Source organism: Colletotrichum lupini, chromosome 3 (genome assembly GCF_023278565.1).
Source record: "Colletotrichum lupini chromosome 3, complete sequence".
Classification (NCBI taxonomy): Eukaryota; Fungi; Ascomycota; class Sordariomycetes; order Glomerellales; family Glomerellaceae; genus Colletotrichum; species Colletotrichum lupini.
The window spans coordinates 6640753-6659204 of NC_064676.1; the positions used below are offsets into that span (position 1 = coordinate 6640753).

General features: G+C 40.5%; 5 protein-coding genes across 5 annotated transcripts; 4 read left to right on the plus strand and 1 right to left on the minus strand.

The window, feature by feature from the left end:
* Window positions 1–9972: 9972 nt before the first annotated feature.
* CLUP02_06729 (uncharacterized protein) lies at window positions 9973–10428 on the minus strand (the record flags this gene model as incomplete). The annotated part of the gene is made up of 3 exons (XM_049285726.1): window positions 9973–10119; window positions 10179–10317; window positions 10376–10428. The coding sequence occupies 3 exons, from the start codon at window positions 10426–10428 to the stop codon at window positions 9973–9975; spliced, it is 339 nt and encodes a 112-aa protein (XP_049142869.1).
* Window positions 10429–12129: 1701 nt separating this feature from the next.
* On the plus strand, window positions 12130–12831 carry CLUP02_06730 (uncharacterized protein; the record flags this gene model as incomplete). The annotated part of the gene is made up of 1 exon (XM_049285727.1): window positions 12130–12831. One exon carries the CDS (start codon window positions 12130–12132, stop codon window positions 12829–12831), a length of 702 nt encoding a protein of 233 aa, XP_049142870.1.
* Window positions 12832–13197: 366 nt separating this feature from the next.
* Window positions 13198–13374, plus strand: CLUP02_06731 (uncharacterized protein; the record flags this gene model as incomplete). Its single annotated transcript, XM_049285728.1, has 1 exon — window positions 13198–13374. The coding sequence occupies one exon, from the start codon at window positions 13198–13200 to the stop codon at window positions 13372–13374; it is 177 nt and encodes a 58-aa protein (XP_049142871.1).
* A 381-nt stretch (window positions 13375–13755) lies between these two features.
* On the plus strand, window positions 13756–15525 carry CLUP02_06732 (uncharacterized protein; the record flags this gene model as incomplete). The annotated part of the gene is made up of 8 exons (XM_049285729.1): window positions 13756–14163; window positions 14208–14246; window positions 14308–14554; window positions 14611–14775; window positions 14829–14906; window positions 15004–15104; window positions 15324–15402; window positions 15491–15525. 8 exons carry the CDS (start codon window positions 13756–13758, stop codon window positions 15523–15525), a joined length of 1152 nt encoding a protein of 383 aa, XP_049142872.1.
* Window positions 15526–15562: 37 nt separating this feature from the next.
* Window positions 15563–17208, plus strand: CLUP02_06733 (uncharacterized protein; the record flags this gene model as incomplete). The annotated part of the gene is made up of 4 exons (XM_049285730.1): window positions 15563–16387; window positions 16440–16814; window positions 16868–17024; window positions 17108–17208. The coding sequence occupies 4 exons, from the start codon at window positions 15563–15565 to the stop codon at window positions 17206–17208; spliced, it is 1458 nt and encodes a 485-aa protein (XP_049142873.1).
* Window positions 17209–18452: the final 1244 nt, after the last annotated feature.

Here is an 18452-nt window from a genome sequence, read left to right on the forward strand (position 1 = left end):
CCTATAGGTTTACTAAATTAATCGCTAATCTTTTATCCTTTTTATACGTATCCCCTAGCTAGGAGTTTACTTTTACTAGGGGGTCTAGTTTTCTAAACCCGACTCTATTTTAGTAGGGCCCGCGGTAGCGTTAATAGCGGCTATAATAGTCTTTAGCTTCTTAGGGTAGTCCTTAGAGATATATTTAGTATTATTATAAACGAAGTAAGTACTACTATCCTTAAGCTTTTAATATAGGGCTTTGGGGATCGTTTTGCGGGTAGAGGTGCGACCTCGGTCCTGTTTAGTACCTCTAGTACCTCTATTATTTCCGCTACTTCTATTATTTTTATTACTTTTACCTAAAGTCTAGCGAGTTTAGTAAGAAGCCTTAACCGCGCGGTCTTTTATAAAAGGGGGCTATATTACGTTAGCTAGCTAAGTAACGTACTTAGTATATTTCTAAAAAGTAGCCGTATTATCTAAGTACTTTAATATAGCCTAGTTACGAAGATATATAAGTAGCTTATTATAAAAACGGCGCTTTTATTAGGACTCTAATAGCTTATTAATACGCGCGAGCTTAGCGAATATAAAGCGTTTTTAGTAAACGTTTTTAAGCGTAATTATAAGTACGTCTAGCTTATAGCTAGCGTCGTTTATAGTAGTTAGGCTAGTATAAGCCGACTTAAGCTTATAAAGTAGCTACTCGGCCGTAGTAATCTTATTAGAGGTTAGTAATAGGTATATAAACTCCGTAGCGCTACCTCTAATCTTATTAATAATATACTCTAAGCGGTACCTATTTATACTATAATTAGCGTTCTTTAAGCGCTTCGTAATATACTAGAGCTAGTAGTTAAACTTAAAGCTAGTATTATTACTTATAAAAATAGGTACGTTAAGTATTTTTTAAGAGCCGTAAGTAACGGGATAGGACGAGGCTAGAGTAGTCTCGCGGCTATTTTACGTCTCTAAGTATATTAGCTACTACTTTAGTACGCTAAGGGTAGTAATATCTTAAATAGAGCTAGCCTAGGAGCCGTTCTCTAATTACTCTAGCCTTTTAGCTATAGCCGTATTACTAATATAGGCTTAGGTAAGGGCTTTTTTTATAATACAGAGCTCTATAGTAGTAATATACGTAAGGTCGAGGTTTTTACGGGTTATTATATATAGGCACTTAGTACTATTACTTAGCTAGCTAATAGCGGACGCTAGGACCTGCTTTAATTAGTACTAGGCAATCCGCATCTTTAGCTACTATTCGATCTACTTAAGTAGGGTCTTTTTATTATTTTTAAAGTATAGCTCTTAGATAAGGTCGAGGTCGATATACTACTTAGTATTCTTTTTAAAAAAAATATCGTCGTGGATATAGATAAGTAAAATAAGTTAGTTAGCTACGTTACTAAGGTACGCTAAGCGATCGGCCTAGGTAGTAAAAGGTAAGAAGCGCTTTATTAACTAGTCGGATAGCGCGACCTTTAGGTTAATAACTAAGAGCTTAGGCCCTTTATTAAGGCCTACGACGCTCTATTAAGACTTATAAAAGCGGCAGCTTTATTAAAAGCCGTCGGTACGAAGGGAGACCTAGCCTCCTTAGTTATATTCTTTAACTATCGCGTCTAGTAAAGGGGGTATATATTTAGGGGGTATTAATTACGCTACTTATACGTAATTAATTTAATTAGCTATCGCTCGGCTCTCTTATACGCTTTCTTAATAGGGGTAGCTAGTAGTTAATTAATTAAGATATTATCGTTCTATTTCTAAAGAATAGTTAATTAAGTAACGTTAAGTAGTATTACGAAAGGGAACTCGAGGTAGGTTAGAACGCTATTATATTAACCTAATTAACTAAAGACTTAACGTAAAAAGGGAAAAAACAGAACAGTGGGTAGAAGCTGGCAGGCTGGCCCTTTGGGCCCAGCGGTCCAGCTCGTTACGTGACTACTAGGAGCTCAGCCTCGCAGCCTGAGGCTGAGCCACAGGGCCCACAGGGCCCTAGTGCCCACTGCCGTGACATAATAAGCTTATTAATAAACTAGGACGAGGGCTACGTAGTTACTATACTTATAAAGAGTTAGGACTTAAAAATAAACGCAATCTTTAATACCCTTATAAATAGCGCTTACCCCCTTTCTTAAAATATAGTAATAAATAGCTATAAAATAATATATTTAATTAACGATAAAAGCCTACTTAAACCTAAGAGTTACGTATTATTAGGTAATAAAGACTATATTAAATTAAAAACTACTATACTACTTATTACTATACGTAGTACTTATATTATAAAAGGTATTTTAAACGGACTTAAGAGAAAAGGAACTTACGATCTAAAGCTTTAGAACGTCGCTTATATCGAGGGATTTTATATTAATATAATCTTAAAAACTCTACTAAATAAAAGCGCACTCTAATACTACGATCTAGATTATACTCTATAATAAAGAACGCTTTATAAGAGCACTATTAAAAAGTAGCTTATCTAAAAGAATCATCTAGTTTTTCTTAAATATAAGCTCTTTTAATCCTATCCTTCTTTTATAAACTTTAAGTATATCTTATAGAGCCTAGCTAGTATTATATTATTAATTAGCTATAGAAAATTCCGTTACTTATATTAACGTACTTATGAGAGGTTTAATAGCGCGCTCCTCTAGTATTTTAAAATAGGTTATCTCGGACCTAATATTCTTTATTAATTACTATATAAGACTTAAAGTATACGTATTAAACCTCTATTATAAGTTAAGTATAAAATATATATATTATCTAAAGCTAAAATAGTAGTTTTAAAAAGACTACTCTTAAAAAGAGCCTTATAGCTATAGTACTATATATACTAAGATCTCTTTTACTTTAAACTATCTCTTAATAAACAATAATATATACTCATAACTTTTAATAAATACAATAAGTAGCTTAGGGGGTTCTTTTTAAAAATAAAAATAAAAAAGGAAGTACTTTTTATATTATAAAGCCTCGAAATAGCGATTTATTATTAAAAAGGGACTCTAATCTACTTCTTTAAAGATAATAATAAGACCGCTCTCCTAATTATAAACGTTAAATACGTATATAAAACGTAGTATAGCGAGCTAAAAATTAGAATAGAACTTCTACTTCTATATATAAAAAAACCTATAAGTAACACTAAAAGAGTAAGTTAACTCGTAATTATTAAAGCTCATAAGATATACCTTTTTATAAACCTCCTTACGAATTTATAGGATAAAATAGTACTAATAATAATCTTTATTTATAATATTACCTTACGAGAGGCTAATAAAAAAGATTTACTTATTATAATAGAAATTAATTAGTAAAAGTAGTATTAACGCTAGTAATAAACGGGTTACTAAATACGGGATTCTAAACCGGTTACCCCGTATCTTAGTAGCCTCTATATATATAGCTACTAAGTATACCCTCTTTATAAAATTATAAAAGGGGTATATATTAAAAAAAGTTTAAAATACTTCCCCGTAGGTATATAGGATATTTAGTTAAATATATATTAAAAACGTATAACTTATATAAGGTCTAGGTACCCGCGCTTAAGTAAGTATTTATTATAAAAAATATTAAGTTTAATAAAGAAGTTTTTTATAATCCCGTATATAAGGAATAAGCTATCGTAAGCGAGTAAGTAAATTCAGTAATTTAAGAAATATAAGAACTCTTTAATACTAATAATAAGTTAGTTCGAGCACTCGGGGAAATAGATCTAGACTTCGAAAATACTAATATTTAAAATAACTCTATAGTTAAGAATAGTATTATTATTAAATTTTTAACTATTTAAGACGCTAAGTAACCGATAAACGTACTTTAAGGTATAGTAAATAAGGCTAAAGAGGCTAATATAGTTTTATTATTATTATTAATCCCTAAGATAACCCCCTTATATAAGCTCGGGGGTAGGGGTAAAGAAGGGAATATAATAACTAAATTATAAACGGCTCTGCGCAGTCTATAGTCCTCTCTATGAGCGCTTATATATATTATAGAGGTTCTTAAGCCTTTAATTCTTAACGGCTCTTAATAAAACGCTAAAGTACGTAATAAACGAGGTACTAATTATAAAGAAGTAATTCTTAATACTAAAGTTAACGTTAATAGGGAACCCTTATAATAAACCTCTATTATTATATAAGAATAGAGCTTATAAAAACCGCCTTATTAAGTACTAAGTAAAGCTCTATTAGGTCTTAAATATTTAAACTAGGCCCGTAGACCTCTATAACGCTTTAATAATAATATTTTCGTAACGCTCTTATATTTAAATATAAGAAATAGCGATTATTATAACCGTCTTTAGAACTACTTTTTCTCTACTTTTATACTTAATTAGCAAAAAGCTATAAAAAAAAGTAATATAGGATATATAATACTCTATTAAGTAGTAAAAAGAGTAGTTTGTAAGACCTACTTAGAGCGCTCTAGAGGAGTTCAAAAACTACGACTTATTAAAATTAACTTCTAAAACCTACTAAAAAAGTTTAGTAATATTAAATATTTCCTACTATAACTATAAAAATTACTTAGGGATATTATAAATATAAAAATAAAAAAGCTAAGGGATATTAATATATAAAAAAAGGTTAACCGTAATCCTAAATAAAGGATCCCACTTTTATTAAAATAAGTATATACTTATAAGTACGACGTTAATAGCGAGGTTAGTAAAGTAAAAGTATATATATATATAAAGGGGGATATATAATTACTTAACTTCTTATAAAATACGTATACTTCGACGCTTACCGTAAAGGCCTTTAGGCTTATAATAATAATAACTACCTAATTCGACTTTAAAATAAACTAATATAATATTATTAACATATTCCTTAACGCGCTTTTTAAGACCGAGAAGCTAGTAATTATTAAACTTTTAGAGGGATATAAGGTTATTAATAAAATAAGTAAACTCTAACGCGCTCTATATAGCCTCTAAGACTCGCTAATTCTTTAGTTCTAAACTTTTATTTCTATACTCCGTAATATAAACATAATATATAATTACGAGGAGATCTATATTTACTAAACTATAAATAAGAAAGTAATACTAGTATTCTATATCGATAACTTTATTATTTTATATTATTAAAATAACTAAAAGGCAGCTTAGGGGATCGTTAATAGCATAAAAAAATATATTAACCTTAAAAAAAATAGACTAATTAATTACTTCCTTAGAGTACGGATTTTACAAAACCATACTACTTATAAAGTTTACTTTATTTATAATATATATATTAAGTAAGTTATTAAGCGCTTCGACTTTATAAGTTTATTATATCTACCTACCCCTCTTTTTTAAAAAGAGTTTAAACTAAACGAGGGGTAAGTAATAAAAAAGGAAATAAAGAGCTATTAAAAAAAGGTCGGGAGTATACTTTATATAACTATTATAATTAAACTAAACGTCGCTTTTATTTACTTATAATTATTATAGTTCTTAACTAACCTAAGCGCAATCTATATTAAAATAATTAACTATTATATCTAATATCTTTATATAACGAGATATCTTATACTTTACTATAATAATATACTAAGTACATAATTATTACTTTTAGCTAGAGATACTAACTTTATAAATAACAAAATAATACGATAATTATCTTAAGGATATATAATATTCTTTTTTAATAACCTAATTTAATAAAAATTAGTACGCTAAGCGACGGTTATAACGTTAATTATTAAAACTAAGCTTTTTTATTTTGAGAAAACTATAAAAGAGACTATAGTTCTAAAGCACCTTTTTAAAAATATTACCCTTAATTTAGAAAAAGTATAATTAGTTAACTATAATAATTAGTAAACGATTTAACTCGTCGTAGGAGAAAGAGAAAGAATAGCTACTTAACTTTACTATATTAATATATAAAATATATAACTAAAATAAAAACACGCTAGAAATAGCTTCGAAGTTACTTATATATTAATAAAAGATATACTAATAAATAGACTTATTAAAAACCTTTTACGAGCTAAGTTTTAATATTTCTATATACTTTTTAACTTTTATAATACGCAAAAAGCCATTATAAATAGCTAAAATAGTTAAAAATAATTAATTTAGGCTACGCTTAAAAAAACTTAATACTTAAAAATAAATAATAAACGGAACTTAAAGTACGGCCTAGAGGCTTAAAATAAATAAAATAACCTTACCCTATAAAGTATACGTATATAAAAATAAGACCTAGGCTTATACCTACTATTTAAACTCTTAATTTACGAAGTATGCGATTACTAAAAGCATAGCGTTACTAAAGAGGAGGGTTAGTACGCGCGCTAAAAAATATATTTTATATATTTTAAAATTTATAAAGCTAGGAGTAGCGGGGGTAGCAAAGGGCGCGGGAGCTAGAATAACTATTAAGTTAATAACTTAGAATATAAAAACGAGTAACGTAATAAGAAGTTAGTTATAAATAACTATAATAAGTATAAAAAAAGACTAGGGGCGCGCGTTAAAAAAGTCCTCTATATAAAAGCCGATATAGTTTTTATATATCCTCTAGTTATTATATATCTAGCGGATAATATTATAGAGCTTAGTAATATCTTATTAAAACTATAGTTAAAAATGCGCTTCTTAATAATAAAAAAAGATAATATACTTATAAAAAAGGGAGCGCTATTTATAATAGCCTCGGTAAGGGCCAAAGCTATTAGCTATAAAACGACTAGTATATTAATATACTCTTTAACTAAATAGCTATTAAAATAGTACGCATACTAGCTACTACTTCTTATAAAATAATAACTACTATTTTTAGTATTAATATACTAGAGGGCTATTTTAAAATAGGGTAAGTACTAAATCTCCCGTTTTTTAGGAGCCTCTTTTTTAAGCTTCTTAAGGACTAAGTATATATTAAATAAGCTTAAAATAATAAAAAGAACTATACTTATCGCAGGGGGTATTTTAGCTTTTTAACGTTCTTTTTTATTTTTTATTACCTTTTTAAAAAAAGCTAGCCTTATGTTTTTTAAACTTTAAAATAATATTAAATATAAATTCCTAAAATAATAAGTATATAATATACCCTTTTTAAAAGGCTTATTATCTAAACTAGTCTTATCCTTACTCTTAGACTCTAAGGGGGGGATAGGTAAAAGCTTATTAAAGCTCTTATTACTATTATTTACCTTATTATTACCCTTATTATAACTATTAAAAGGAGCCTCGAACTTAATAAAATCCTTAGTATTTTAATTAATAACTTTAATATCCTCTTAATTAGAGAGAGAGAGCTTAGTAACCGGGCCTTAATAAGTAAATAAAAAGTTATAAGGGGGGGTAACGACTTAAAAGGGCTCGTTAATATTATTACCTATTTAAACTCTTAATAAACTATATAATACGTATATCAAAAGTATTATAAAAATTAAATAAAACTTATTATTATTTCTAAATATATTAAATATTTATATTTAAAATAAAATTAGTAAATAATTTAATAGCGCAGGCGCGCGCGCGTAATAAACGGGGGTATTTATAATAACTATAAAAAGTTAAAAAAAGGAAGAAAAATAATAGCTAGGTAACGCTATAAGAATTTAAATATATATAAAGCGGCTAAGTAGCCTCGCCCTTAGTAATTTATATACTAAAAATAATAGAATATATACTATTCCGGGTTAGGATTCTATTTATTTTAAATAAAAAAATATATTTATAATAAACGTAGTTTAAAAGACGCGTATCCTTTATACTTATTTTTCTTTTATTTATATTTAACTAAATTAGGCCTTTATAAGGGTATTTAGAGATTCTATCTTAGGTATAATAGCTCCCTAGCGGTAGTAATTAGGGGGTATATTACGTAATAGGGATAGTAATCGCACCTTATAAAGTGCCCGTTACGTGCTAAATTACGTGTCTATTTTAGATATCGTATATATAGACCTTTTCCTTTTGTCTATTTCCACTTTGATAGTTAAGCCACTTTTACTACACTCCGTATGCCCATTGCTGCGTGCCATAACTCGTGACAGTTTGTCTGCCCACGGCGGGTCAGACTGTTCGGGTCCAGACAGCGACCGATCGGCCGCATATACACGTGCGCGGCCCCAGAATTTCTGAGTTGCGGACGCGTGACTCCGCCCGAAAGTAAAAAAGAGGGAAATCCTCGATGTGGACAACATTTCCGCATTACGAGTAATGTCAACACGTTTTCACGTTTTCGGCGCATTGTCCACCACCCGTTCCTTGCGGCCAGCAGCAACCACGTCTATCCTTGGCCAAGACGGAAATGTGAAGGAGGCATTGACTTGTGCCTAGCAGAAAAAGATAGGGATGAAGAGATGGAGAAAGGGAGAAAATGCATAGACCAATGCTTGCTTGCACATCGTACAATGCGAATAAACATATCTATGGCTATAGCATGACACATAACTTCGTACTCATATCGACATCACCACCCTGATGGTCAAAAATAGCAGATCACCCACCTTCAGAGTATGCAAGACAACGATCCTCCAGCAAACATCATTCCGCGGTATCCGAGCACAAAGAGGATAAACAGATGGTAATTAATGATTTGATAAATATGATCGAATAAGAGCGGGCACGTGTTGGGATGCCAAGAAAGGGGATTCTTCATTGAGGAAGTTCAGGGGCGTGACGTTGCAGGCCAGAAATAAATCTGGAACGTTAGACTTGTTGACTGTGCAGGAGAGAACCAGGACTCTTGCAGGTTTTCTGGTTGCTGGAGAGTCATGTCAAGGTAGACCCCAGTCACGGCCACGCAGTCCCACGAAGAGTCCCACGAGGGCCCATGTCGTCTCCATCATCCCCCATCCCGAATCGGGCGCGGATGCTACCGAATTTGTCCCCTTAATTAGAGTTTCGCCAAAAGCATGCTGGGACTTCCACGCCAGTTGACGTGCTGCGCATCACGACATTTGTTCTAGAATCGCATTGATTTCGGCGTGTCAACCTTCCCATTTTCTCACGAATAGGCAACGAAGAAAGCCATCATCCACATTTTCAATTTACTACGTACACAATTGCACCGCAATCCGGATTTGACCGTGTACAGATGAGAGTCTGTTATCTCATCGTATCTGAAGAAGCGAGCAATCCTTGCCTCGATACCCAGCTATTGGTGCGGGTCGTTTTGTCGCTTGACGATAGCGTGGTCTGAAGCGAGCTGCTAAGGTGGATGGTTGCAAGCGGTATGTCGAAAATAGAGGCGCAGTTCATCGGCAGCCCCGCGAGCGGGATGTCACGGTATCAGTTCAGATGCACGAGTCCAATAATGCGAGCTAGGCTCTGGTAGGGCTTTCTTCAAGCAGCTGGGAGAGCCTGTGACTCTGGACGAAGCGTACTGCGGTCTCTGAGCATCATTCTTAGCTGGGAAGTGCACAAGGCAACCTAAGTATGTGCCGAATGATGGCAATTATGTTGTAAGATTTTTGCTATAACTATATGTCCCCAGATCGAAATCTACTGTGCGTCATTGTTATGTGGTTGAAGGCTCAAGTTTTGCGGTTTGTTTGCATTTTCATTCGATACCAAAAAAAAAATGTATATCGAATAACTGAAATATGTGGAAGGTGGACTTCGAGGTAATTGCAAAACATAGCAGATCTATTTGTTTGATTTATGAAAGATGCTCAGAGAGCGACGATCATATTTAGGACTCGCAATGCCACACATCTATAGGTATTGATACGAAACACCAGCAACGCCTCGAATTTCGTGAAAAACTAAACGGACCAAAATTCCCACTACCGATGTTGTAAAGCCACCTCCCCAGATCAAGGCAGCCTCTTTTGTTTCATTCTCCTCGTAGGCACCACGATCCAGAGAGCCGGCTAAGGATGGTGGGTGTGGAGTGCATGATGAATGGACTGTTTTCATCCAGCCTTATGAACAGGCTGGCCTTGCTAGTGTGAAGGAGGAGAGGATGGCTTTCCCGAATCTTTGGGCCCCCCAGGATATCTCTAAGCGATAGACGCTTAGCAGCGGCCGCGAACGTCGTCGGGGTTAGCCTTGCAGTACAGGCCCTTGCCGTCGGCGCAGTCGAAGCCGGTGGTGGCGATCTCGCGGCAAGCAGCCTCCCACTCCTTACCGGCGAGCTGGTCGCTGGCGGAGTTCTGCACGCACTATTTGACTGAAGTCAGTACCACAGTCTTTCTGAATGTGTTGAGTGGGGTAAACTTACACGTCCAGTCTCGGTGTTGTAGGTACCCTTGCCCCACTGGTAGTTCTTGGAGGCGTAAAGCTCGCAAGCCTTGGTGGTGATGCGCCAGTTGTAGCTGTCACCGTTGTCACAGGCGCAGTTGTCGTGAAGATCGGCAGAACTAGTTCGGTGTTAGTAGGAAGCTCCAAAGTATCGAAGGTAGCTAGACTGAGACTCACGCAACCGAGAGGAGGACGAAGAGAGAAGCAACCTTGGCGATGGAGAACTGCATTTTGGCGGTTTGGGTGGGTTGTTTGTTGGGTAGTTGGTAAGGTAGTGACTGTAACAGAGGTGTTTGCGAAAAGAATGAACGGAGTTGGTAGATTACTGGATCTGGACCGAAGAAAAGAATGTGTGGAGTTTGATGAGGATGGAGATAAACTTCATGATATCGGGGAGGAACCTATGGAGGTTTATATCCACGGTCGCAACATCGAAGGTAATTTACAATGAGTCACGGCCTTGCCATGTTTCCCAATAGACAATCTATCGCATTCGGATAACCAAGGTCATGCTCTGACCAACACGTTCGGCAAAGAGACAAGGACCATCATCCATGATCCCACTGTGAGGCAGGCCGAAGTCCCACATCCGCGCGCCTTTGTCGGCGCGCTCGTCTCCAAGTTCCGTCGGACTCGTGGCCCGCAATAGGAGTTTGATCATCATTGAGGAGCGGACTCACCGTGTGGATGAATGTGACCTCTGGGCGCCCCTCAAGGCGGTGCAGCAATCCAGCAGGGCTCTTTCTGTAGACCATCCGTCATCAAACTTAATGTGTGTTCTAAAGAGGAAACTCCCAGGGTTAACCTCAGCCCTTTGGAGCTTGAATGTCTTTGAGTCCTTGCTAGCTGGGCTGATTGAGTTCAAGTGTGGCCATCTGCGTCTAACACGGGCATCTTGGCAGTAGGGTGGACTCTATGGGGTTTCTATAGGGGAGAAGACGCGCATGAGCAAATAATCTCCAGCCGCCTTCTGCATTAGGCTATGTAGGGGGTTATGGATGGCGTTGCATGAAACGGTGAGTCGGGACCACTTGCGGTTGTTGACTGACTCGTAGCCGCTCCCGCGAGTCCAACGGATCAGATGACTACGCGATACAACCCCAGAGCCGCACATTACTCCATGCGCACAACACCATCCGCTACCCGGATCCGGCGTCTACCATCTCAATGTGAAACTGCTACGCCCTACCTTTGCCTTGTTGGTGTTCGTCCCATTTTCCAACATTAGCCCAGGCCATCTGATATCCAACTCTCTTAGCCTCTTTGCCCAGCATCCCATCCGCGCGCTCTCCCCCACAACGGTACCTCACCGATCGCCGCCCTGCCACGATCCGAGTCAGCGCATGGTCGTACTGTCGCTGGGCCTGCTTCAGTCATATTGTTCAGGTTGATGATAACAAGTCCTCTCAAATGGGATTTTGATTATGTCGAACCTATCGAGCCCTGACCGGCTGGCCCGATCACCACGCTCTGGTGTCATGGTGGTCATGCCGGCAGCCCCGTAGGGATTCTTGGCAACAATATCCATTCCAACCCCTTCGGCCTGGCGAGCGCGCGCATGTGCGCTTCCCCGTGGATGCCATGGAGAGTCATGAACATGGGCGGGCGGCTTGACAGACGCAGAAGCCGTCTTGCGAACATCCGAGAGCGAAAGTCCAAAGTCTAAGTTTGTAACTGGGGAACATTGTATCATCCACAAGCTTAAACATCTTGACACCAACATTGTATAAGAACACCTTTTTCCCACCCAGAGATTCGCAATATCTTATACTTGCATCATCAGTCTATTCTCCAATACACTTCCTTCCCCACATTCTTTTCTCAACGAGTCACTCAGCAACTCTTCAGTCTTTACTTTCCAAAGTCGCTCTTTTGCAAAGAACAACCACCCACTTTCCACTCTTTTCAACCAACTACCAAAAACCATCAAGATGCGTTTCTCCGTTCTTACCGCTGCCGGCCTCATTGGCGCTGCTGTCGCCGCCCCGGCTCCTGGCCCCGCTCCCCTCAACTTCGACGATGTCATCGTTGTTGGTGAGGACGGCACCCACACTGTCATGAAGGCTTCCGAGTACGACGCTCTTGAGCGCCGTGCCGCCCTTCCCGTCGCTCCCGCCCCCGCCCTCGACGATGTTCTTTCTCGCCGCGGCTGCAAGGAGTCCACCGAGGTCCAGGTCCTCACCGACGAGGAGTTCCTCAACTGGGACATTGCTGTCTCCCCCGTCGTCACTGCTGCTGGCAACGACGTCGCCGTCTCCGTCGACAGCGGCTACTCCCTGGCCAACTCCGTCACCGTCACCGCTGGTCTTTCCACCACCATCGCTCAGATCGCCCTCGGTGTCTCTCTGTCCGTCAGCTACGCAAAGACCTGGACCACCACTCAGTCCCAGAACCTCCGTTTCACCGTCCCCGACGGCCAGTACGGCCTCGTTGTCTCCCAGCCCAACGTCCGCCGCGTCACTGGCAACATCTTCTCTGGATGCACCGACAGCCCCTCCGTCGATGCCTTCACCTCCGACACCTACGCTGACCAGTCCTACGGCAACCTTGCCTGGGTCAAGGGTGTCATCCGCCTTTGCAACAGCACCACCTACCCCGTCCCTTACTGCATCGGCCAGGGTGAGCACAAATAAGTGGCTCGTAACATTGCCACGGCTGAGCCCGCTGCCACCAACGCTCGTGCGGCCATCGATACCCCTAGGACCTGCCGAGAAACCATCTGCCAACTTTGCGAGAGAGCCCATCAAATCTCAGGGACGTCTGGAACGGATAGGAGTTTTGGAGGTCTTCTCTTAGAACCACCGAGGATACGCACGATATAATGCCAATACACCCTTGTCCTTGATACCACATCCCGTACATCTTCTTTGCGAGTTATGCTTGTTCTTTGTCTTATTTTGTGTATAGAATTGGGAATAGAATTATGGATAGATCTCATATTCAAGCGTTAAAGTTATTTAAGCATCAATGAGTACCGTTAAAAGTGATACCCGTCAATAATGTTGGTTGTATTACGGAGTGTTACTTCACAACTTGCACTCCACGATGTGACAGTGCTTGCGGGTCTGTTATCGAATCCATTCCCCTTACCTACCAAGGCTGAGACTGTAACCGTATTCGCATATGCTGAGGATATCCGTACGGGTAGGTACCCTTCGTCGTGGGTTCTCAGGTGAAGCCTCAAGCGGTCGAGACTTGGACTTCGCCTTTGAATCTGGGGCTATCCCGAGCAGCGTCACTGAATCATGACAGACAATCACATGAAGATGACTTGAAATATTTCGACCGTGTTCCGAGCTCCGACGATTAATGTTCCTTGCGTACAAGCTTTGTAACTTTGACAGGTTGTCTGACTCTTCCTAGCGGTGAATGAAAGCTGACAATGCTGGGGTCAGTGTCCAGAAGTTTGGGTCGCTAAAAGTGAAGTCATCTCCACTAGATTTGGGCAGAAGTTCCTGTTTGTCACGACGAGCATTCGGTATTCGTATAGGAAACTGGAGAACCCCACGTTCGGGTCAAAATGAGGTGGTCCAGTGATTAGACGTTCCCTTGCCATGATGTCGGCCGGAATTATTCTCGCGCCTGTGGGAGGGCTGGCACGCGCGGCACATGCAAGGTACGTGCTACCTTCTGTCCCTCAATCTTGGTCTGGTTCCATTGGGCACGCTTTCATCCAGGACAGCCAAAGGGGGGAGTGGGATGCCTCTAGGGCTACTCCGTACAGAGTCAAGGGTCCTGCGTCTAGTGGATCTGCTGGGGTTGGTGTCATCGACCTTCCCCTTTCAAGCACCACATCCGACACCAACTGGGACGCGTCTCCGATGGAAAAGCCTCGATCAAAAATGGTCGCTGCAACCTCACTGTTGTTCGCCGAACATGTTATAAATCACCACAGCCTCACACCTTTTCAAAGAGCATCCTCGGCTTCTTTCCAGCCTTCTAACCATCTACTTTCATACAATGAAGTTGAATTAGTCAAGCTGACCACACAGCGCTGATCTGTTGCGAGGCCGAGTCAGTTATTCCCCGCCCGCGGGCACCGACGGGGGTAGCATTGGCCACCGAGAGTCCAATGCAAACGCTGAATAAGCTCACGGAAAATAATACAGTTTAATGAAGAACGTCTTACCGCGGGAGATGTCGCACGCGCTGTCAAAAGTCAAAACATTGTCCTCTTCACACGTGTACGGCGCCCGCCGGATGCAAGTGATCGGCGGAGGAGGAACTGCCACGACTCAAGGAACTTCATGAAAGGGACCTTTTTTCTGCCTCTTGGTCCGGCCCCCTGCCGGGCCCGAATCTGTCAAAACATTTCGGCCGGACTTTCCGAGGCCCGGACCAAGCTACCGGTTACTTGTTCGGCTTTTCGCCGAAATTTCTGTGCTTTGGGTCCCCGCTTTTCTTTTTCTGAGGCAATCCCGACCGGACGATGCGGAATGCCGTCGTCCGCTTTCACATATTCCAATGCGAAGAAGGATTCATGATGGAAGTGGTGAAACATAGAGAGAAAGTATCCGCGCTCGAAGAGCAAATGTCATTCCAAGTGAAGTTCGAAATGCAGAACAGTAAATCATGCCGTATGCGTGCCGACTTTTGACGGCGAAATATGAGGATTCGCAATGAGCACAAGGGGTCAAGAATTGTCACGATTTCGGCTACGCATCAGTAGTCATGTCGAGAGTAGAACTATCTGAGGCCAACATCACACGTATGTAAATGGGTGAAATACACAGCCAATGATGCGTGTTTATCTCGATTGACAAAGATTTGAGTCACGTGATCTTTCACGTGATACTGCATGACAGAGAAGAAGAAGTTCACGAGATTCTACATCATAATGCATACACGCCGATTGGAGTACCAATGTCTTGTGATCAGTGGCAGTGGACGCAGTCTTGATCTTTATGTAGACGTTTCAAACAATGAATATCACCGATTGCACTTTGCTTGATTGCTCCAACCAAAAACCCTCAGTGCTCCATGATTGAGAATTCTGTTTCACCATTTTTGACAAATTGAATCGAGGTTCAAGTTGTAATAAAATAGGCAGCGCTGTTAAATCATACTTTTTGGCCCGCAAACACGTGTGATTGAATGTAATTACACCTGAAAGAACAGAATCAAGTACTCGAAGCCCTTCATCATCTATGAGCGTGGCTGTTATCATCTCACGCACGTGATGAAGTTCCTTGACGGGCGCAGAAGTGATCGACGGGTGAGATGACATGCGCGTAACTACTGCGGGGTTGTAACCACCACCGGCTTTGACTTCCCAACTACACACTGCATCAGCGAGTTGTATTGCTACTTCGACACAATTACCTTGAGTTCTTTGAAAAGTAGTCATTTTTTTAACGTGTCAACATGCCGCACTTTGCGAAACTGATGCCGAACTACGTGACGGCGACCATCGCCCTATCGTTTGGAGGTTTCCTTAATGGCCATGACACAGGTACCATCGGCTCAGTAGTACACATGGAACAGTTCACGATAACATTCGGACATCTTTCCGCGACCGTTCGAGGGATCACAGTTTCAATGATCTTATTGACGGGCATCATCCCCTCACTGCTCGCCGGTCAGTTGGCAGATAAGTACGGACGACTGCGTATCATATCACCCGGCGCCGCGCTCTTCGCCCTTGGCGGACTCCTGCAAACGACATCTTTTAGCTTGGGCCAGTTCATCCTAGGTCGTGCAGTCAGCGGCGTTGGCCAGGGCATTTTCCTCGGCAACATCGCCGTCTATCTCGCAGAGATAGCTCCCTCCCGCCGGAGAGGTCGACTGGCCGCTTTGCCGCAATTCATGTCAACTCTCGGGATCTGTATCGGATACTTCTCTTGCTACACAACCAGCTCGATTGAAGACAGCACCGCGTGGCGTCTCCCGTACGTGGTTCAGATCTCAGTATCCATCATGCTTGCTCTTGTCTGCCGAGTTCTACCTGAGTCACCACGATGGCTACTGCTTTGGGGCACGACGCAAGAGGCGGTGACGGCTCTTGAGTTGCTTGACTTCGACATGGACGAGGCTCGCCGAGATTTTCTCAACACCCCGCAAGAACAGCCTAGTCTTTCCACGAGGCAGAACTTTCTTTTGCCTTTCCGTGGGCCGTACCGGTCGAGGACTTTGTTGGCGCTCTTTATCCTATCGATGATCCAATTATCAGGGATCGATGCAATCACCTATGTATGATACCCTAGTTGTTCTATATCTCTGACAAAGAGACTGACCAAGATAGTACGCGCCCGCATTGTTCGACCAGGCTGGCATCTCACAGTCCAACTCCTCGCTGATCGCGTCCGGGGTTTCCTCCATCACGATGCTGGTCGTGTCTATCCCGGCTTCTATCCTAGCCGATAAATGGGGAAGACGAACATCGGCAATCAGCGGTGGCATAATCCTTTCTGGACTTATGATGCTTATGGGAAGCCTTTACGCAGCTGGGGCGGTGGGACCTACAGGAGCTGCTCGTTGGGTTGTCGTAATCTCAGTCTTCGCATTCGGCATGGCCTACTGCGCCACCTGGAATGTCGTCGGAAAGATCTACGCCAGCGAGATTCTACCTGGCAACACCAGAGCCGCAGGAAACTCGATTGGCATGGCGTCTTCATTTGTGAGTGCTGCTTTTCTTCTTCAGTTTCGACGTTACTGACATGGCGTACTTAGTTCACAAATTGGCTAGTGGCTCTCATCCCTCCGATCCTGTTATCTGCTTCAGCGTATGGCGCCTACTTCCTCTTCGGGGGCCTGACTGTCATCACGGCGATCGTTCTGACTGTGTTCATGCCCGAAACTCGCGGGCGATCACTTGAAAGTATACAAAGTGAGTTCAGACGCCCGGTATTCACCAACTTGATGGGGTCGCTTTGTGCTCCGCGGGCTCGGCACCCAAACCCAGGACCCCAGGCAAACTCCGACGCGCCAATCGAGCTACGCCCCCAGGCCTCAGAACCGTCAACGGCTGCGATATCCTCAAGCGTTGCGGCTTGAACCCTCCAGCCAGATAACCATTACAGAGGCGAGGTAGGGTACGGGGTACAGTGTCCGACCGCGGCTCAATGGGCTGTCGCATTCACAGGCAAAGTCTCAACATAACGCCGTGAATCCATTTGAGAGCACAAGTAGGGAAGATATGAGACTGAGAATACTCGCACAGTGGGCGCTATCGCCCATCCCACCGGGAAAGATAAAACACAATCGCTCATCTTGAATAAGATTCGCCACAATGAAACCCTTCGTAGACCAATTTACCTTATCTAATTAGCCCACCAATCGCCATGAAAGCAATTGCTCAAAGACCAACTCACGAATGGAGTAGTAAGCACAATAAGGCAATGCTCGGGTTTCGAACACACAGTCCAATTGAAATAAGGTTCCTCAGAGGCACTGGACCCTCGGTGATAAGGCCAGAGTTATCCGTTCCCGCGGGTGCCAAGAAGCTGAACGAGGAAGGTGGATTGGCACTGAGCTGGGGTGCAGCACGCGATCAATTAACAGTTAATGTCAGACTCTCTTACCATAGGCCGTCACGTGATCTGTCAAGCACGCGACCGAGTCGCGTCGGCATGGGTTATGATAAATACCTAAGGGTGGTTCATCTCATCTCGCGTGATCAGGTCTTTGGTCGTTCATTAAGTCGACCTACCCCCTTTTGGCCACCCCCCCCTTTTGGCCACCCCATTAAAACATAGTATTAAAATATCGCTACTAACTATACTTAATTAATTAACTATCTTCTACTATTATAATAATATAGTTATTATTCTCCCTAGGTAATTCGACCCCTATAAGTTAACTAGGACTAACTAAACGGTCGCTAAAGTCTTCCTAAGCTCTCTATATATCCTAAATATTCGTAAACTTAGTATTTAGGTTTATTAGTATACTCTTCTTTTTCCATAGCCTTAATTAGTTAATTTTAGCTTTTAGAACTCGAATATAATACTAAGATATTATTAGATAGTAAGCTTACTTACTAAATACCTTTTTTATTTTTTTAAATAGTAGTCGTTAAGTATTATAGTTTAGACTAAGCTCTATAAATAACTTTAACTAATTATAGAGCTCGTTAGCCTTTTTAAGTATTAACTAGTTAATAATAAACGCCGCTAATACTTAGTTAATAGCTTTTTTAATATTATTAGTTACTTACTTAGTATTTATAGTCTTTTTAGTTAGTATAACTAGGTTAGGTAGGACTATTAAATTAGTAAGTAGTCTAGCTATATTAGGGGGATATAATCTAATTACT